The 14,767-nt window shown below is 42.7% G+C and overlaps 2 protein-coding genes and 3 non-coding genes across 9 annotated transcripts in view; 3 read left to right on the top strand and 2 right to left on the bottom strand.

Moving 5' to 3' along the window:
• LOC119891504 (scavenger receptor cysteine-rich type 1 protein M160-like) overlaps nt 1-14,767 on the top strand; it is a 1,270,577-nt gene that overhangs the window by 809,575 nt on the left and 446,235 nt on the right. The gene's annotated exons all lie outside the window — the stretch shown is intronic.
• Nucleotides 1-14,767, top strand: part of cntrl (centriolin) — a 91,685-nt gene that overhangs the window by 75,865 nt on the left and 1,053 nt on the right. For all 5 annotated transcript variants that reach the window (XM_038703234.1, XM_038703236.1, XM_038703237.1 and 2 more), the window contains 4 exons: nt 2,937-3,291; nt 3,707-3,778; nt 14,261-14,425; nt 14,503-14,700. In XM_038703234.1, coding sequence (XP_038559162.1) covers nt 2,937-3,291; nt 3,707-3,778; nt 14,261-14,425; nt 14,503-14,700 — 790 coding nt within the window. The remainder of the gene's footprint in view (nt 1-2,936; nt 3,292-3,706; nt 3,779-14,260; nt 14,426-14,502; nt 14,701-14,767) is intronic.
• trnas-aga lies at nt 931-1,012 on the bottom strand. The gene has a single exon. It is a non-coding gene; the product is annotated as a tRNA-Ser (tRNA).
• On the top strand, nt 6,652-6,724 carry trnaa-agc. The gene has a single exon. It is a non-coding gene; the product is annotated as a tRNA-Ala (tRNA).
• trnaa-agc lies at nt 9,220-9,292 on the bottom strand. Its single transcript has one exon. It is a non-coding gene; the product is annotated as a tRNA-Ala (tRNA).

The raw sequence follows: 14,767 nt of genomic DNA, 5'->3' as shown, positions 1-14,767 counted from the left end.
CTCTATTTTGGGGGCCTAAACTGCTCGAAACTCACCAAACTTTACACATAATTCAGAAGCGACCAAAAATTTCATATTTTTTTAGTTTCGCGCATGGACGTGGAAAAATGGCTCGCTAGCGCCTCATACAGAGCAGCTCCCGGACCAAATTCACCTACTTGTATGAAATTTCTTTGGTGCATACATCTCATGTCCAGACATACAAAAAAGCCTCTTGGAGCCATAGCCTAAACCCGACAGGAAGTCTGCCATTTTGGATTTAGTGGTCATTTTTGGCGATTTACACACTTTGTACTTTAACGAGCTGCTCCTAGGCATTTAGTCCAATCTACTTCAAATTTTCGCTGTGCAGTCTAAACCCATTGACGATTAAAAGTTATTTCAAGTTTTTGTACTTTCACTTATTCTGTACACTTCCTACACCACTGATTACATGATGAGATTGTGCACATAAGGAAGCGTTAAAAGTCTCTGTCTCTGCGAAGTTAAGAAGCAGTTCACGGAAAATCTATGGGCTTTAAAGCGGCATCTGAAAAACTGTTTCTTTCATGGCTCATTGTTTCAGTTCCTGAGAGAGAACACAGACTGTAAAGATTGGAAACTGGCTGGAAAGAAGTGTGTGTGTGGTAGAAGAGGAAGAGAGAGAGCAGCAGCTGCAACTTGCAGGACGTTCTGATCATTTAAAAAATGGTGTGTCAGTGTTTTGACATTAAAAGCCTTAGGCGCTGTATAAGTGGTCGTCCAACTCACTTATTAGAATTTCTCGTCACTTCAAAGTTATTTAACACACTGAAAAGTGTTTAAGCATTGTTCTAACTTAAGTTCATAACACAACAAAATGAAAAACTTTATTTATTAAATTATAGAAATGTCTGTGGTGATCTACTATGCACAGGTCAGAGAAATGAATGAGTTGTGTGAAGAAGACCTCGTTGTCGGCAGGATTCGAATCTGCGCGGGGAGACCCCAATGGATTTCTAGTCCATCGCCTTAACCACTCGGCCACGACAACTTACATAGGATTTGAACTTCCATATTTCAGTGACATAAAACAGATCAAAACAGTGTTGGAGTGGTCTCATCAGTTCAAATCAACTATTTTTGTCCTCACAGGCTGCTCACATTTAGAAATGTGTATGAGGCTTGCTTTAATCATATCATCATAATGTCAGGAAGACTAGGAGTAATGTCCATTGAGTTCCTGTTATAGTCGAGCCCCTTGACCCTCTATTTGGACTGTGGAATAATAACAGAGTCGAAATGATCACTTATATCAGGGCCCTGTTTCAGAAAACAGAATTAGTGACGACTTTTTGTTGGCTTTCTCAAGCTTGTTAAATTCGGTCACATGTATTCAGTATTCCACACAGCTGGACCAGAACATGAGTTGTCGTGGCCGAGTCAGGACTTAAGTCGCACAGTGACTTCAAACTTGACTTGAGATTCGTCCTCAAAGTACTTCAGACTTGACTCTGACTCGAGGTTCGGGACTCGTGAACAACGTGGACTGTCGATTAACGTAATCAATTACGTCCCCCTGGCTGCCATCAAGTTAATTATTAACGTTGACTGCAAACAGGTTACAGGTTTATTTTTGATCATGTAATGTTAGTTTTATTTATTCAGAACTTTACACTGGTTTGACAGTCTGAGGTGTGCGTTGACTTACAGTAGTTTATCATTCATTTATCAGTCATTAGTTGCACTGCACATGCCAAGCCGCAGTTCTCAGTGATCAATGGTTAAGGCGATGTGTTGTTAAACTGTTGTGCTCTGCATGCGTGGGTTCAAAGCCCATCATCGTTGGATTTTAAAATGGACAGAGCTCAGCAACTTCAGTATGAGTATACTTACTGAAATGATTTCAGAAGTGTTTGCTCGAGTAGTTCTGTTTGAGCAGAATAAATACGTGTGATGTTTTTCTTCATCTGATTCTCATCCTCCACCATCTCGCTCACCGAGTCACTGGCATAGCACACACACTCAGGGAGAGAATTAGCACTAATATTACACATGGGGCCAGCACGCCCCTCCACCCGCTTGCTCTCCGGTCGTTGGACACACTCACGCGCGTAATGTCCCTGTTCCCGACAACGGAAGCACCGGAACTCAGGGCAGACATTCAAGATATGGCCAGGCCAACACACAGCCTCACACACGAAGGGCCCCTCCATGCTACGCCGTTCCAAAACTAGACAAAACCAACTGTAAGTGGCCTGAATTCGACTTCCACAAGCGCACAGCAGAAGAGGTGGCTGAGTGATTAAGGCGATGCGCTGCCAATCAAGTGTGCTCTGCAAGCGTGGGTTTGAAGCCCATCCTCGTCGTTTGGTCTAATTTTAGCCGGAACAGAGCTCAGCAGCTTTCATATGATGTTGACTAAAATGCATCCTGAGTGATCTAAACAGCAGAGGTTACTAACAGAGAGCGATGTGATGTGTGAGACCTTCACAGCTCTGTTAGCTCCAGATTTAAATTACATCACGTCTCCCTCCTCTCTATGATGACCTGCTTTTTACTTCCTGTGTGGACATTCACAACAGATAGAAACACTTTTCATCTCAGACGTGGTTGGACAAAACTACAGAGACACGAGGTAACACACAGAGGCAGATTAGATACGTGTTGGTTGAACTGTTAGTCTCACTATAATACACTTATGGAGATTTGAATGTGTTGCACATCACATCAACCTCTGCTGGTTTCTTTTTGAAATGTGAATACATCACCCAGGATGCATTTCAGTACATTACTCCATCCTGAGCTCTCACCAGTTGAAGTCAGACTGCCCGACGAGGATGGGATTCGAACCCACACGTGCATCACTGTGAGCTGAGGGCATGGACGTCAGAATAAAGGTGCAGGTCTGAAGGGGGTTTAGAACTGAGAAAGGCCACTATGTACCAACAATGTGTAACATGTCTGTCCCCCTGCAGCTCTCTCAGTCCTGAGGACACGTTGTCCAGAAGTGTGGAGCAGCTCTACAGGGCCATCCAGCAGACCGGGACCAGCAGGGAGCAGCTCCAACAAGACCATAACCACAGCCAAGAACAGATAGCCAGACTGCAGGCCCGGCTAGCCCAGGACCAAGACCACATTAACCTGCTAGAAGCCCAGGTGGCCAAGGATAAGGACCAGATAGCCCAGCTGGAAGCCCAGGTGATCCGCGGTGTGGAGCAGGACCAGGACCAGGACCAGGAGTCTGACTGGGGGCTGAAGGAGGAGCTGGAGAGACAGAGAGTCAGACTGCAGAGGTCTCAGAGCAGAAACAGACACCTTCAGCACAAACTGGTGAGTATCAGCTTAGTCTGCAACAGACCACAAGGACCAGAACTGGATCCTGACAGGATTATTGTCTTCAACTCACAACAGGCAGACTGCTCACAGCATCACAACTGATGTTACTATGACAACCAGGGATTATTTCTGCGCGACACACAGTTGATCAGCAGGGCAATGTTGTATGGCTGAAAACTGAAGGGGGCCCCAGTCAGGGCCCCAAGTCTGTGGACCAGCCTGCCTTTTATAGGATTTCCTGATTATATTTGACTTGAATTTTCTTTTTACCTGTATTTTAATTCTTTGTTTGATGTATTTTATCTTTCTGTCCCTGTGAAGCACTTTGTAACAGGGGAATCAATAAAGAGTGTTGTTATTATTATCCGGTGAGAGTTTATTTATAATAAAACCCTGTTGTTTTGTGCAGGAGGCGGAGCTGCAGCAGAGTCGTGTGCAGCTTCAGGACGTCCAGCAGGAGAGAGATTTGCTGCTGCAGCAGGTCAGAGAACTGTTGTTATTGTCCTGTTAAGCCCGAACTTGCCCGGTTTTGGGCAGGACGATCGATTTTCACGCAAAATGCAAAAGAGAAATCCATGTCTGATCCTAGTATTTTCTCACCCTATCCAAATGCTACACACCTTCGTGAAACTAGGAGGCTCAGCCAGAACTTAAAAGAAAACATTTTTATCCACACGAAACACACATCAAGCATCTAAATGAACTTATATCACAACATAAATCGCTCTGTAATCACTGTACATGGCTGCAGTTATTGCCTTCTAGATATCTCTCCTCTCATCCTACACCACAGTCCGACCTCTCTAAAGAAAGCTCAGCTCCAGCTCTGATCAGCTGTGTAACTCATATCACTGTATATCAGTTTCTTTTCATCAAATTAACAGTTGCAATTCGATTCCAGGTGTATTAGAAGATATTCAGTTGCATTACAATGAGTTGGATGATCCGTTTAATGGTGAAAATGCCAGGTGAGGTTGAAAATATCACATTTTCCTTTATTGCATCTCCATTTACTCTTTAATAGAAAAATAAATAGCTTCATTTGTTTCAGTTGATCCATATTCCTGACCTAAGTATGCATCTAGGCCTGATGGTTGAGGAGATATTCCTGATTCAGTTTGGGTATTGTTTTAGGCATTTTTCATGGAAATAAGTGTTTGTTTCCAAGAGGTTAAATGGTAGAGCTGCATTCTCCAGGCTGTCATATGTCAGTTTCTCTCATCATGTTGTCGTGGACGCTGATGATTGCTCTCTTTATTTTGGTTCTGTACCCAGCTGGACCCGGTTTCAGAAAACAGACTTAACAAGCTCTGAGCTTCTTTATGCTCATGTCCATTTAAGGAAATACTCCCCAAACACAGTGAGACTACTGTTGCTGAAAAGTTCTGAAATGTGCTTTGATATATTAAACGGTGTGTCAGACAGCTGTTTCAGGGCCACAGGAGGGGAGGAGTCAGAGAGAAACTTTGTTGAAGCTTGACAGCGTAAGTTGCCTGAGTTACTGATCTTGGGTTAATCAGGGTCCTGCACCGCAAAGCGAGTTCAACAGACCCAGGATATCTTTCAGTTATCTGGCTTCACTAACCCTAACAATTACGATCGGGATAAGCGGTCACACGACGCTGGTTTTCAACTCGGTAAGTCAACCCAGGGTTTCCCAATCCAGACGTGAGTGCGTTCACATAAAAGAGGCGGTGTTAGCAATAGCTGACCAATCACAGACATGAACAAGTCTACTGTCAGCAGAGCGTCATATTTTACAGACGAAAAGCAAACTGTAACACTACAGAAATACGACAGTAGCACGGCTGCATCTGACACATGCAGGGAGGCAGAAAATCGCAGACAGTCTGAATGTCTAAATGAACCTGATTACCTGTTTACTGATTACTCACCTGATTACCTGCGGCCACATCACAAAGGTGGGGCGGAACATGACTTCAGTCTCTGTGCTTATAAGAAAGCTACTAACCTAAAATAAGTAGCCTACGTTCATATTAAAATGTATTTCAATATCCCTACCAAACTGCTGATAATATTCAGCCTCTGAAACAGTCTCTGGGACCGCCTCCAGATGGTGATGTCATTTTTCAAGAGAGCTGATTGGTCAGTAGGCGGCGTTTTCATAGAGTTGATCTGTTATCTGGAACATAACCTGCTCCGGAGCAGGTTAGCCATTCAGCATAAGTTACTGTGGAGATCTACCCCGGTAAGAAGTCAACCACCTTTGTGGTGCTGAAAACCCAGAGTTAACCCCGAAGTTACCTGGATAAGCTCAAATCCTGCTTCGTGGTACAGGCCCTGGGTCTTTGTCTCTGAAACTGATAACCCAGAGGTTCTCTCATCTCAGGCTTAACAAACTCAGTTTCTGAAACGGGGCCCTGATACACTCTATATTCTCGTACACATTTCTACATGTGAACAGCCTGTGAGGACAGAAATAGTTTGTGTTCCAACATACAGAACTGATAAGTAGTGTTGTAGTACTCGAGACCGGTCTTGGTCTTAAGACCACTTTTTGATGGTCTTGGTCTTGTCTCGGTCTCGACCGCATTTGTACTCGGTCTTGGACATTGAGGACTCGGGATTTTATTTTTATTTTATTTCAAGACCAGTCCAGACCATAACTTTGAGAATATCAATAATTTGCTTTTGCATTGTCTGATTTATTTGTTAACATACTAACTTTGATTGGAAGTAAAAAGTATTGCTATGCATATTCAAATGCAACCAATAACCCTAATTAACGACTGTCACCCCTCCCCACGATGCTGACGCTGATTTCAGCTCTTAGTGTTTGCATGTTGGTGTTTTAATGGGAAAGTGGATTTTCAGATCACTTTGAGAAGTATCTGTGATCTCATTCCACATTTTATTGCGTGCCATGCAATGCAGGGAACTGGTCTTGGTCTTGACTCGGTCTCGGTTTGAGCGGTCTTGACTACAACACTACTGGTGAGACCACTCCAACTCTGTTTTCGATGATTCGTTTTATGTCACTGAAATATGTAAGTTCAATAAAATGTTGTGGTCGAGTTAAGGCGATGGACTACTCCGACTTTTAATTCAACAAGCTTGAGAAAGCCCACAAAAAGTGTTACTCCCCAGTCTCAGTGGAATGGTGAAAGTACAAATACTTGAAACTCCATCAAGTTAAAGTCCTGCATCCAAAGCTTGACTCAAGTACAAGTATTATCATGAACGAGCTTGTCTAAGATTGGACCTTATCTTCTAAAAAAGGAATCTAATCAGTCAAGTTTTGCGGAGAAACGTTTGAGCTCGTCTGCTTTCTGAGACACAAACTTTCACAGTCTGCAGGAGGGAGAGACTGATAGAAGTGCCTTTCAACATGCAGGGGAATTAGCTCAAATGGTAGAGCGCTCGCTTAGCATGCGAGAGGTAGCGGGATCGATGCCCGCATTCTCCAGGAGACTTTTAACCCTTTCTCCTCATGAAGATAAGTGACAATCAGCTCTTCTTGGTATAAAATCAAAATAAAGACGAACTTATTCAGAGTTTGTTCTAAATATTGAGGCAGCCTGACTCTCACATGCTAAACAAGAGCTCTACAGCTGATTCTCTAACTCTGCTTCCAAAGGTCAGCTTGTGTCTCTCCCTCTGCTCAGCTGCACTGTCTCACTTTCTGAATACCAGCTGTACACAGTGCAGAGATTTCACTGGAAACTTTGAGCTGCTGGTGGCGCCGGATGTAAAGTCATTTCAGAATTAACAGTCTGTACCAACGTGGTGGACCGACCTACAGACACGTCACCAGCAGATAAGACACATGTAGCAGACGAGGTGGCCGAGTGGTTAAGGCGATGGATTGCTAATTAAAACTACTGACTCAGAGTTAACTTAGGGTTACCGTACTATGACGGTGAATAAGATGTTAGTTGAGTCTGTGTTAAATTGGAGTTGTTGCGCAATCGCATGCTCTGTATTTTCCCCAGAAGAATTCACGTTGATAGTGTCAGGATAAGAGGGGTTTAAAGACAAGTTAACGGCTAAATCTAATATTGTGGTTGCCGACAAAGCCAGAGAGGCTTGTTGATATCGCACTGAGTAAATGTGTAGTCTAATTATCTCCCCAGTGTTCTTATTGTAGTTCAAATCTCTATTACGTATTTTATGGGCTCTTCTTCCAACTGCACATAAGGTCCATTGTAACAGAAAAAAAGGAGCCAGAGGAGAGGGGGAATAATCTGAGACAGAATTTAATTTCCAAGATTAATCTACAAGTAAAAATCTTGAATATTCTCTGACATTATAGTCACACATTCATGAGAGCAACTTCACTTTGCAAAGCTGCAACATCTCACACACACGTCTGTAGGCCATGTGTTGGAAAGTTATATTAAACTTCACAATTGGATTCAGTAGTGAGGAAATACTCGTGAGTTTAGCCCACAATCACTATATTATCAGGCACCTTAGAGACTTTGCTGTGGATTGGGCGTATTCAGAAAACAGAGTGATTTTAGATTTTCTATAACATTAATTTCAGGGAATTTTCAGATTTTTGTTCTTGTAAATTTCACATTTTAATCTAGGATTTATTTAACTGCTTAACCGTCACCCTGGCTCCCTATTTTTTGGACACTTAAAATAGTCAATCTAAATATGTGAAAACACTCAGCAGAACTCAATTATAGCCTACAGACGGGCTCCATCTAAGAAACTGTCCCGTTAATTAATTAAGATTCCTCTCTAAATCCCCGAGGCTGCAGGACTCGCTGTCTGAACGTGATGCTGTTGTGTTCAGAACTTCAGTGCAGCCGCAGAGGAACAAATCAGGCTGAAATCTAAACATATTTTATGAAGTGGTGTGTATTAATACTTCATCATTAACACTGAGTACAGATGTGGTGTGTAGTCCACCTGCAGGGGAACCTCGAGTTAACCACGAACAAATCCTGCTCGGAGCGGTTTAGAGATGCGGCGTAAATTGCCATGGCAACAGACCTCGGGTAACACCCGTCCACCTTTCGTAGTACGGGTTAATCAGGAAGTTACACCCGACGTCACCAAGTTACTCCTGAAGTTACCTGGATAAGCCAGTTACCCCGCTTCGTAGTACAGGCCACAAAAGCGAAGCGAGCGTTGGGGGCAGTGCGTTTACATTTAAAGTCAATGCAAAGATGCGGAGAGCCACAATTTCCTGTAGGACGGCATCAGTTTGATCCGTTGTTTGCAACTAAATCACAGCAAATGATGTTCTTTGGGTTCATACAGCTGTAGTAATCACGTTATGGCGTTGTGTGTGTGAACACTTGGGAGAAGTCCAACGCGAGGAAAGCGTTGTGAGGATTAAATTAGAGTTTGGTCTGAATGCACAGTAAGCAACCTCAGCTGGTTTCTTTGAATTGTAAATCCATGACCCAAGATGCATTTCAGTATGTTAGCACAATGGATTAGCAGCCGCCTTAACCACTCGGCCACCTCGTCTGATGCAGCGCTTTGTTTCCACCTCCACTCAGCTGACTGATCGCTGCCCACGTTCTCCAGAGGACTTTGAACTCTTTCTTCTCTGCACTGTGATCTGAGACTCTCAAACTTGCAGTCTGTATTCTGTTAAAGTACAGAGTGTGGTGTTCAGTCTCTGTGTCTTATAAACCAGCGAAGTATAACATAACTACTGATTGTAATATGTAGATTAAATACTGAAAGTCTGTGTAGGTATCACACATTATCCTCTACACATCTGCTCATTCTGACTGCACATGTAACTCGTCCACTCTGACAAACATCCTGTGTTGTATATATTTCAATTAGTAGTAAAGTTATAATGTTTATACCTGTTTATTTGTGTCAGAGACTTTAAAGCAAAGTATGAATAACTTTCCTTTTTATTTTTGTTCTATACCTACAAGAGCTGACTGACACTGATGATCATCAGAGAAAAAAGGGTCAAACATCTCCTGGAGAATGCGGGCATCGATCCCGCTACCTCTCGCATGCTAAGCGAGCGCTCTACCATTTGAGCTAATTCCCCTACATGTTGCAGGATGCTCCACCAAACAGCTGAGACCTGAGCAGGGCTGTCAGGGTGATGTAGCTTCTTCTGGGATTTCTTGTGGCTCAGCTGCTCCCTCTAGCATGTGAGAGGTAGATGGATCGACGCCGGCATTCTCCAGAGAACTTTGAACCCTTTCTCCTCTCTACTGTCTTATTTGTGTCTCATTAAATCAGTCGTACACACAGAACCGTCCAACCTGGATCTGTCGGCATGTTGCTGCCACTCAACTCGTATTAGAAAGCTACCCACTCACCACACAAGTAACCAATGCAGTGTGCCAATACAAATCAAGGATTTGTGGCTCCCGCAGGATGGAAGGGCTTTTATTTTGGAAAACACTTCCTTTCTTAAAATGCTTTTACAGCTGTTGGTTTGTGCAGCTTTGTTCCTGGGCAGGTGTCACGGAGGGAAAAAAAACAGCTTTAATAAGCTTTGTTAACCTTTTTTTATTAAGCGACACAAAGATAACAAATCTCAGCTCCTTTAGATCCTCCATGGCCTGTAGGGCTTATTTATTTATTATTCACGCAAAGGTAATTTAAAACAAAGGTAAGAAACCACAAAGGGTTTATAGTGAAACCTCCCCTCTACCTCCCCTCTAGGATTTACAATGTATCCTATTTAACAAAATAATTATAATTCATCATTATTATTTGCTTGTCTGATTGGAAATTTATGGACATCAGTTTTTTTATGAAGAATTTGGTTGGGCTGATTTTAAATCAAATCACTCTGCAGGAGGTGAAATATTTTTTACAGGTGAAAAATGAGTAAAAATAAAATTTGTAATGAAATACTGTGGTTCTGCAGAGACGTCCTGGTCACGCACAGGTTTTCACAGAATCACACCACAATCATTTTAATATGTTTCTCCCTGATAGAAATGATCATTCCCTTCAGAATAATCACAGTTAGCAGCGTTTAGCTCTCTCACGGTTACAGTAGGAACTCAGATCGCAGGCAGGAGAGCAAAAACGGATAATGATTGAACACTGTGGTCAGTGTATTTGTTCTTGGAGCTGTCAACATAACCGCATGACCGAGATGGCGAGCTCCCGCAACAACCGCACACTTCTTAGCTTCCCAACAAGTCAATGCTTCAAAAAATCGTCAAGCGATACGAGGTAACTGTTGAAGCCGTGGATGGATCACCATGTGCTGTCTGTGAGCCGACGTTAAACTTAGAAGCTGGAAGTTTTTTATCTTGTTTACTGTTTATTTAGCAGGTTAGCTAACTGTTAGCATAACGCGCGGCTAACGTGGCTAGCAGGCTCTGCGATGTCGGACTAATGTTGTGATATTTAGACACAGCCAGCAGAAACTGTGTGAAAGTTAAGCCTCATTTAAAGCTGACTAAATAACGAGTGTAGCAGGAAGTCTTTGTAAGTGGTTTGTTGCTTTTTGTGGCTCTTCAGGTAACTTGCAGCTCAGGTGTTAAACAGGTGTGTCTGCCTGCTGTTGTATGTAAATACACTTGATAAGGTGTTGATGTAGTTTCGGGTGAAAGAAACTCAATCAAAGCGCAGAAACCAGCCTTGTTTAAATCTGACTCAGACCATAAGGCTGCAGGTGAGATCCACAGATTTATCGTTTTGGTTCACACCTGTCCACCAGGCACTGTTTACATTCAGAAGAGCACTCTGAATCCTGAAATCCCCACTAGACAAACACTTCATTTGAAATATAGTGCAGCAGTGACATTACATTAAGTAAACTAAAGGTACAGGTGGTTCACAGTGAAATGCTGCATTTTATAAATGAAAACACAAAAGCACATTTTACTTCAACCCTTACAAGTGTATTTATGTGTCACCTGAATGAGGACATGTCTACATCACTTTAACGTTAAGCTTCAGGTGTGATTTAGAGAGAAGTTACTGGTAGAAGAGAAAGATTGCGAACGTGGATGCGAGAGGCAGGTAGAGAGGCTCACATCGCTTTTCTCTCCATGTGGTACACTAAAATCTGCATAGCATATTTTACATGACTGTGACTGATGTTGCTCAGGCTAACCTCCTCACATACCTGCATACTCTTCTTCTTCTTGTTTTATTAGCGCGTGCCGTTTGAGCGAATGACCTCCCGTCACTAGATGCTTTACCTGATGGGAATGTAGAAAACATTGGTTTTTGTTTAATATCTTTTTTTCTTTCTTTTTTTTTTTAAGAAAGATTAAAAATGTGGGAGGATTTATGGGAAAATATTTAAAAGTTAACCACAGAATCCTGGGTAAACAGGATGCTTTACAGGAATGATTGTTGCACTAAACTACTTCATTTACCATGAATGAAGTAGTTTGCAAGAACAAAACAAAAATGTTTGTGCACACGTACAGAGGTATTTTTATAACAGGAGTTTTTCCTCCGTCGTTTAAAAAAAATCTCTGTCTACATGACAACGCAAAAACACGCCATCAAGCGCTGTCAAGGACATATGACCCAAACCGTAAAGCCATGTCGGCTAATCGTAGCCAAAATCGTAAACAAAGCAGGCAGTGACTAACAGTCTGACATCAAACACAGCAGATAACGGCGCGCACTCTGATGTCGCAGGTAGGGCTGAAACGATTCATCGATAAAATCAATTCATAAAACGCTTCGACACAAATTCTTTGCATCGATACTTCGTTTAATCCATGTAACTTTACAGCACAGTGTTTCGCAGGGACGTTTATTACTGTCGCAAATCACGCTTACGCTGTGACCCCCTGTCACCTATCAGTCACGTAGTGTGAACGCTCCAACGACTTCAAGACGGCAGTGATATTACAGCAAGTTGTGTGAACAGCACGGCCATCGGCCGACGCTGAAAGTCGTGTAGTCTGCATGAGCCTGTAGTATAACTTGTATAGCACTCAGGTGATGTTTGTGTTTGTAAAGCAGCTGTCTGGTTGTTGGTCTGATGTTTGCTGTATGACACTAAATCACCTATAAACGTGCACTGCTGATCCAGTTACCGGAGGGGGGGCGCCGCCGCCAAGCAAAAGTACTTCTTAAACGACGCATCGATGAATCGTTGAAATAATCTATAGAAGCTTCAAATACTAAAATCATCGTTTGCTGCAGCCCTAGTCGCAGGGCAAAAACTCCGGTTTTACCGTCAACACAACAACACTGCAACCGGCGTTTTTGCGTTTCCATGTGGACAAACGGCCAAACCGTGTAGAAAAAGTCACGGTTTTAAAAATACCTGTGTTCGTGTAGACAGGGTGAAAGTCCCTCCCTTCCCCTTCAGCCCCATCAGACCTTATTTCGGACAAATATGTACGATAGTCGAATGCGAGAGACTTATGTTTAGATCTCGTTTGAATTGTGCTCTGAATTACACACATGATGTTTGTCAGTTTAAAAGATAATTTAAATCAAGAAAGTCTCAGCAAAGCAGTGAAGTAACGTTTAGTTTTGTATGAACCTTTCTCAGCTTCAGTAACGTTAGCTTTAGTAACAGTAGCTTCAGTAACAGTAGCTTTAGTAACAGTAGCTTCAGTAACAGTAGCTTTAGTAACAGTAGCTTTAGTAACAGTAGCTTCAGTAACGTTAGCTTCAGTAACAGTAGCTTTAGTAACAGTAGCTTCAGTAACGTTAGCTTCAGTAACGTTAGCTTTAGTAACAGTAGCTTCAGTAACAGTAGCTTCAGTAACGTTAGCTTCAGTAACAGTAGCTTTAGTAACAGTAGCTTTAGTAACAGTAGCTTCAGTAACGTTAGCTTCAGTAACGTTAGCTTTAGTAACAGTAGCTTTAGTAACAGTAGCTTCAGTAACGTTAGCTTCAGTAACGTTAGCTTCAGTAACATTAGCTTTAGTAACAGTAGCTTCAGTAACGTTAGCTTCAGTAACAGTAGCTTTAGTAACGTTAGCTTCAGTAACGTTAGCTTCAGTAACAGTAGCTTTAGTAACAGTAGCTTCAGTAACAGTAGCTTCAGTAACAGTAGCTTCAGTAACGTTAGCTTCAGTAACAGTAGCTTTAGTAACAGTAGCTTCAGTAACGTTAGCTTTAGTAACAGTAGCTTCAGTAACGTTAGCTTTAGTAACAGTAGCTTCAGTAACGTTAGCTTTAGTAACAGTAGCTTCAGTAACAGTAGCTTTAGTAACAGTAGCTTCAGTAACGTTAGCTTTAGTAACAGTAGCTTCAGTAACAGTAGCTTCAGTAACAGTAGCTTCAGTAACGTTAGCTTCAGTAACGTTAGCTTTAGTAACAGTAGCTTCAGTAACAGTAGCTTCAGTAACGTTAGCTTTAGTAACGTTAGCTTCAGTAACGTTAGCTTCAGTAACAGTAGCTTCAGTAACGTTAGCTTTAGTAACAGTGGCTTCAGTAACAGTGGCTTCAGTAACGTTAGCTTTAGTAACAGTAGCTTTAGTAACAGTAGCTTTAGTAACAGTAGCTTTAGTAACAGTAGCTTCAGTAACAGTAGCTTCAGTAACGTTAGCTTTAGTAACAGTAGCTTCAGTAACGTTAGCTTTAGTAACAGTAGCTTCAGTAACGTTAGCTTCAGTAACAGTAGCTTTAGTAACAGTAGCTTTAGTAACAGTAGCTTCAGTAACAGTGGCTTCAGTAACGTTAGCTTCAGTAACAGTAGCTTTAGTAACAGTAGCTTTAGTAACGTTAGCTTCAGTAACGTTAGCTTTAGTAACAGTAGCTTTAGTAACGTTAGCTTCAGTAACGTTAGCTTCAGTAACAGTAGCTTTAGTAACAGTAGCTTCAGTAACGTTAGCTTCAGTAACGTTAGCTTTAGTAACAGTAGCTTCAGTAACAGTAGCTTCAGTAACGTTAGCTTCAGTAACAGTAGCTTTAGTAACAGTAGCTTCAGTAACGTTAGCTACTGAGCTGCATGAGAAATGATTCACTGCTTCCTCTGCATCTCTAAACAAATAAAAACACTGTTAGCTAAAGAGCAGCTGTGAGCAGCAGTGCATGCTGGGAATGACTGTTGTGTCCTTTGGTCCAGCTGCGTTCACAGAGCGACGGTCACCAGAGGAGCCTCGGCCGTCTGAACAGGAAGCTACGGCAGCTCAGCAGGTCCATGTGTGACTCCGATCAGCTGACAGCCGAGCAGCTGAAGTCGACCACCGAACAGCTGAGAGCTCTGAACCACACGGTGGAGCTGCTGCAGGTACACACACCGCGTTGAGCCGCATTGAGCGCCGTGAGAGTTGTTGTTCTGCTTCTGACGGCAGCTTTCACCAACAGAGACCGAGCGAACACGAACCCACGCCGTCATCTGAACCCACGCCGTCATCTAAACCCACGGTGCAGCTGAGGGCCGAGCTGGCTGATGCTCAGAGACACATAAACAAACTGAGACAGAAGCTGGACCGGACCAGGACCAGGACTGGGATCAGGAGCAGAGATGGAGGACAGTGGTGCTTCGTACCTCCTGGACACTGTGTGAGACGTTTTTTTAATCTCAGACTGAAACCTGATGTGGTCTGAGGCATTTAAAGTGAATAACTAC

This window comes from Micropterus salmoides, unplaced genomic scaffold (assembly GCF_014851395.1).
Source record: "Micropterus salmoides isolate LMB-PRFRI ecotype aquatic unplaced genomic scaffold, ASM1485139v1 Ms_hic_scaffold_7, whole genome shotgun sequence".
Lineage (NCBI taxonomy): Eukaryota > Metazoa > Chordata > Actinopteri > Centrarchiformes > Centrarchidae > Micropterus > Micropterus salmoides.
The sequence above is the reverse complement of the archived record's forward strand: the minus strand, read 5'-3'. Positions and strand labels throughout refer to the sequence as shown.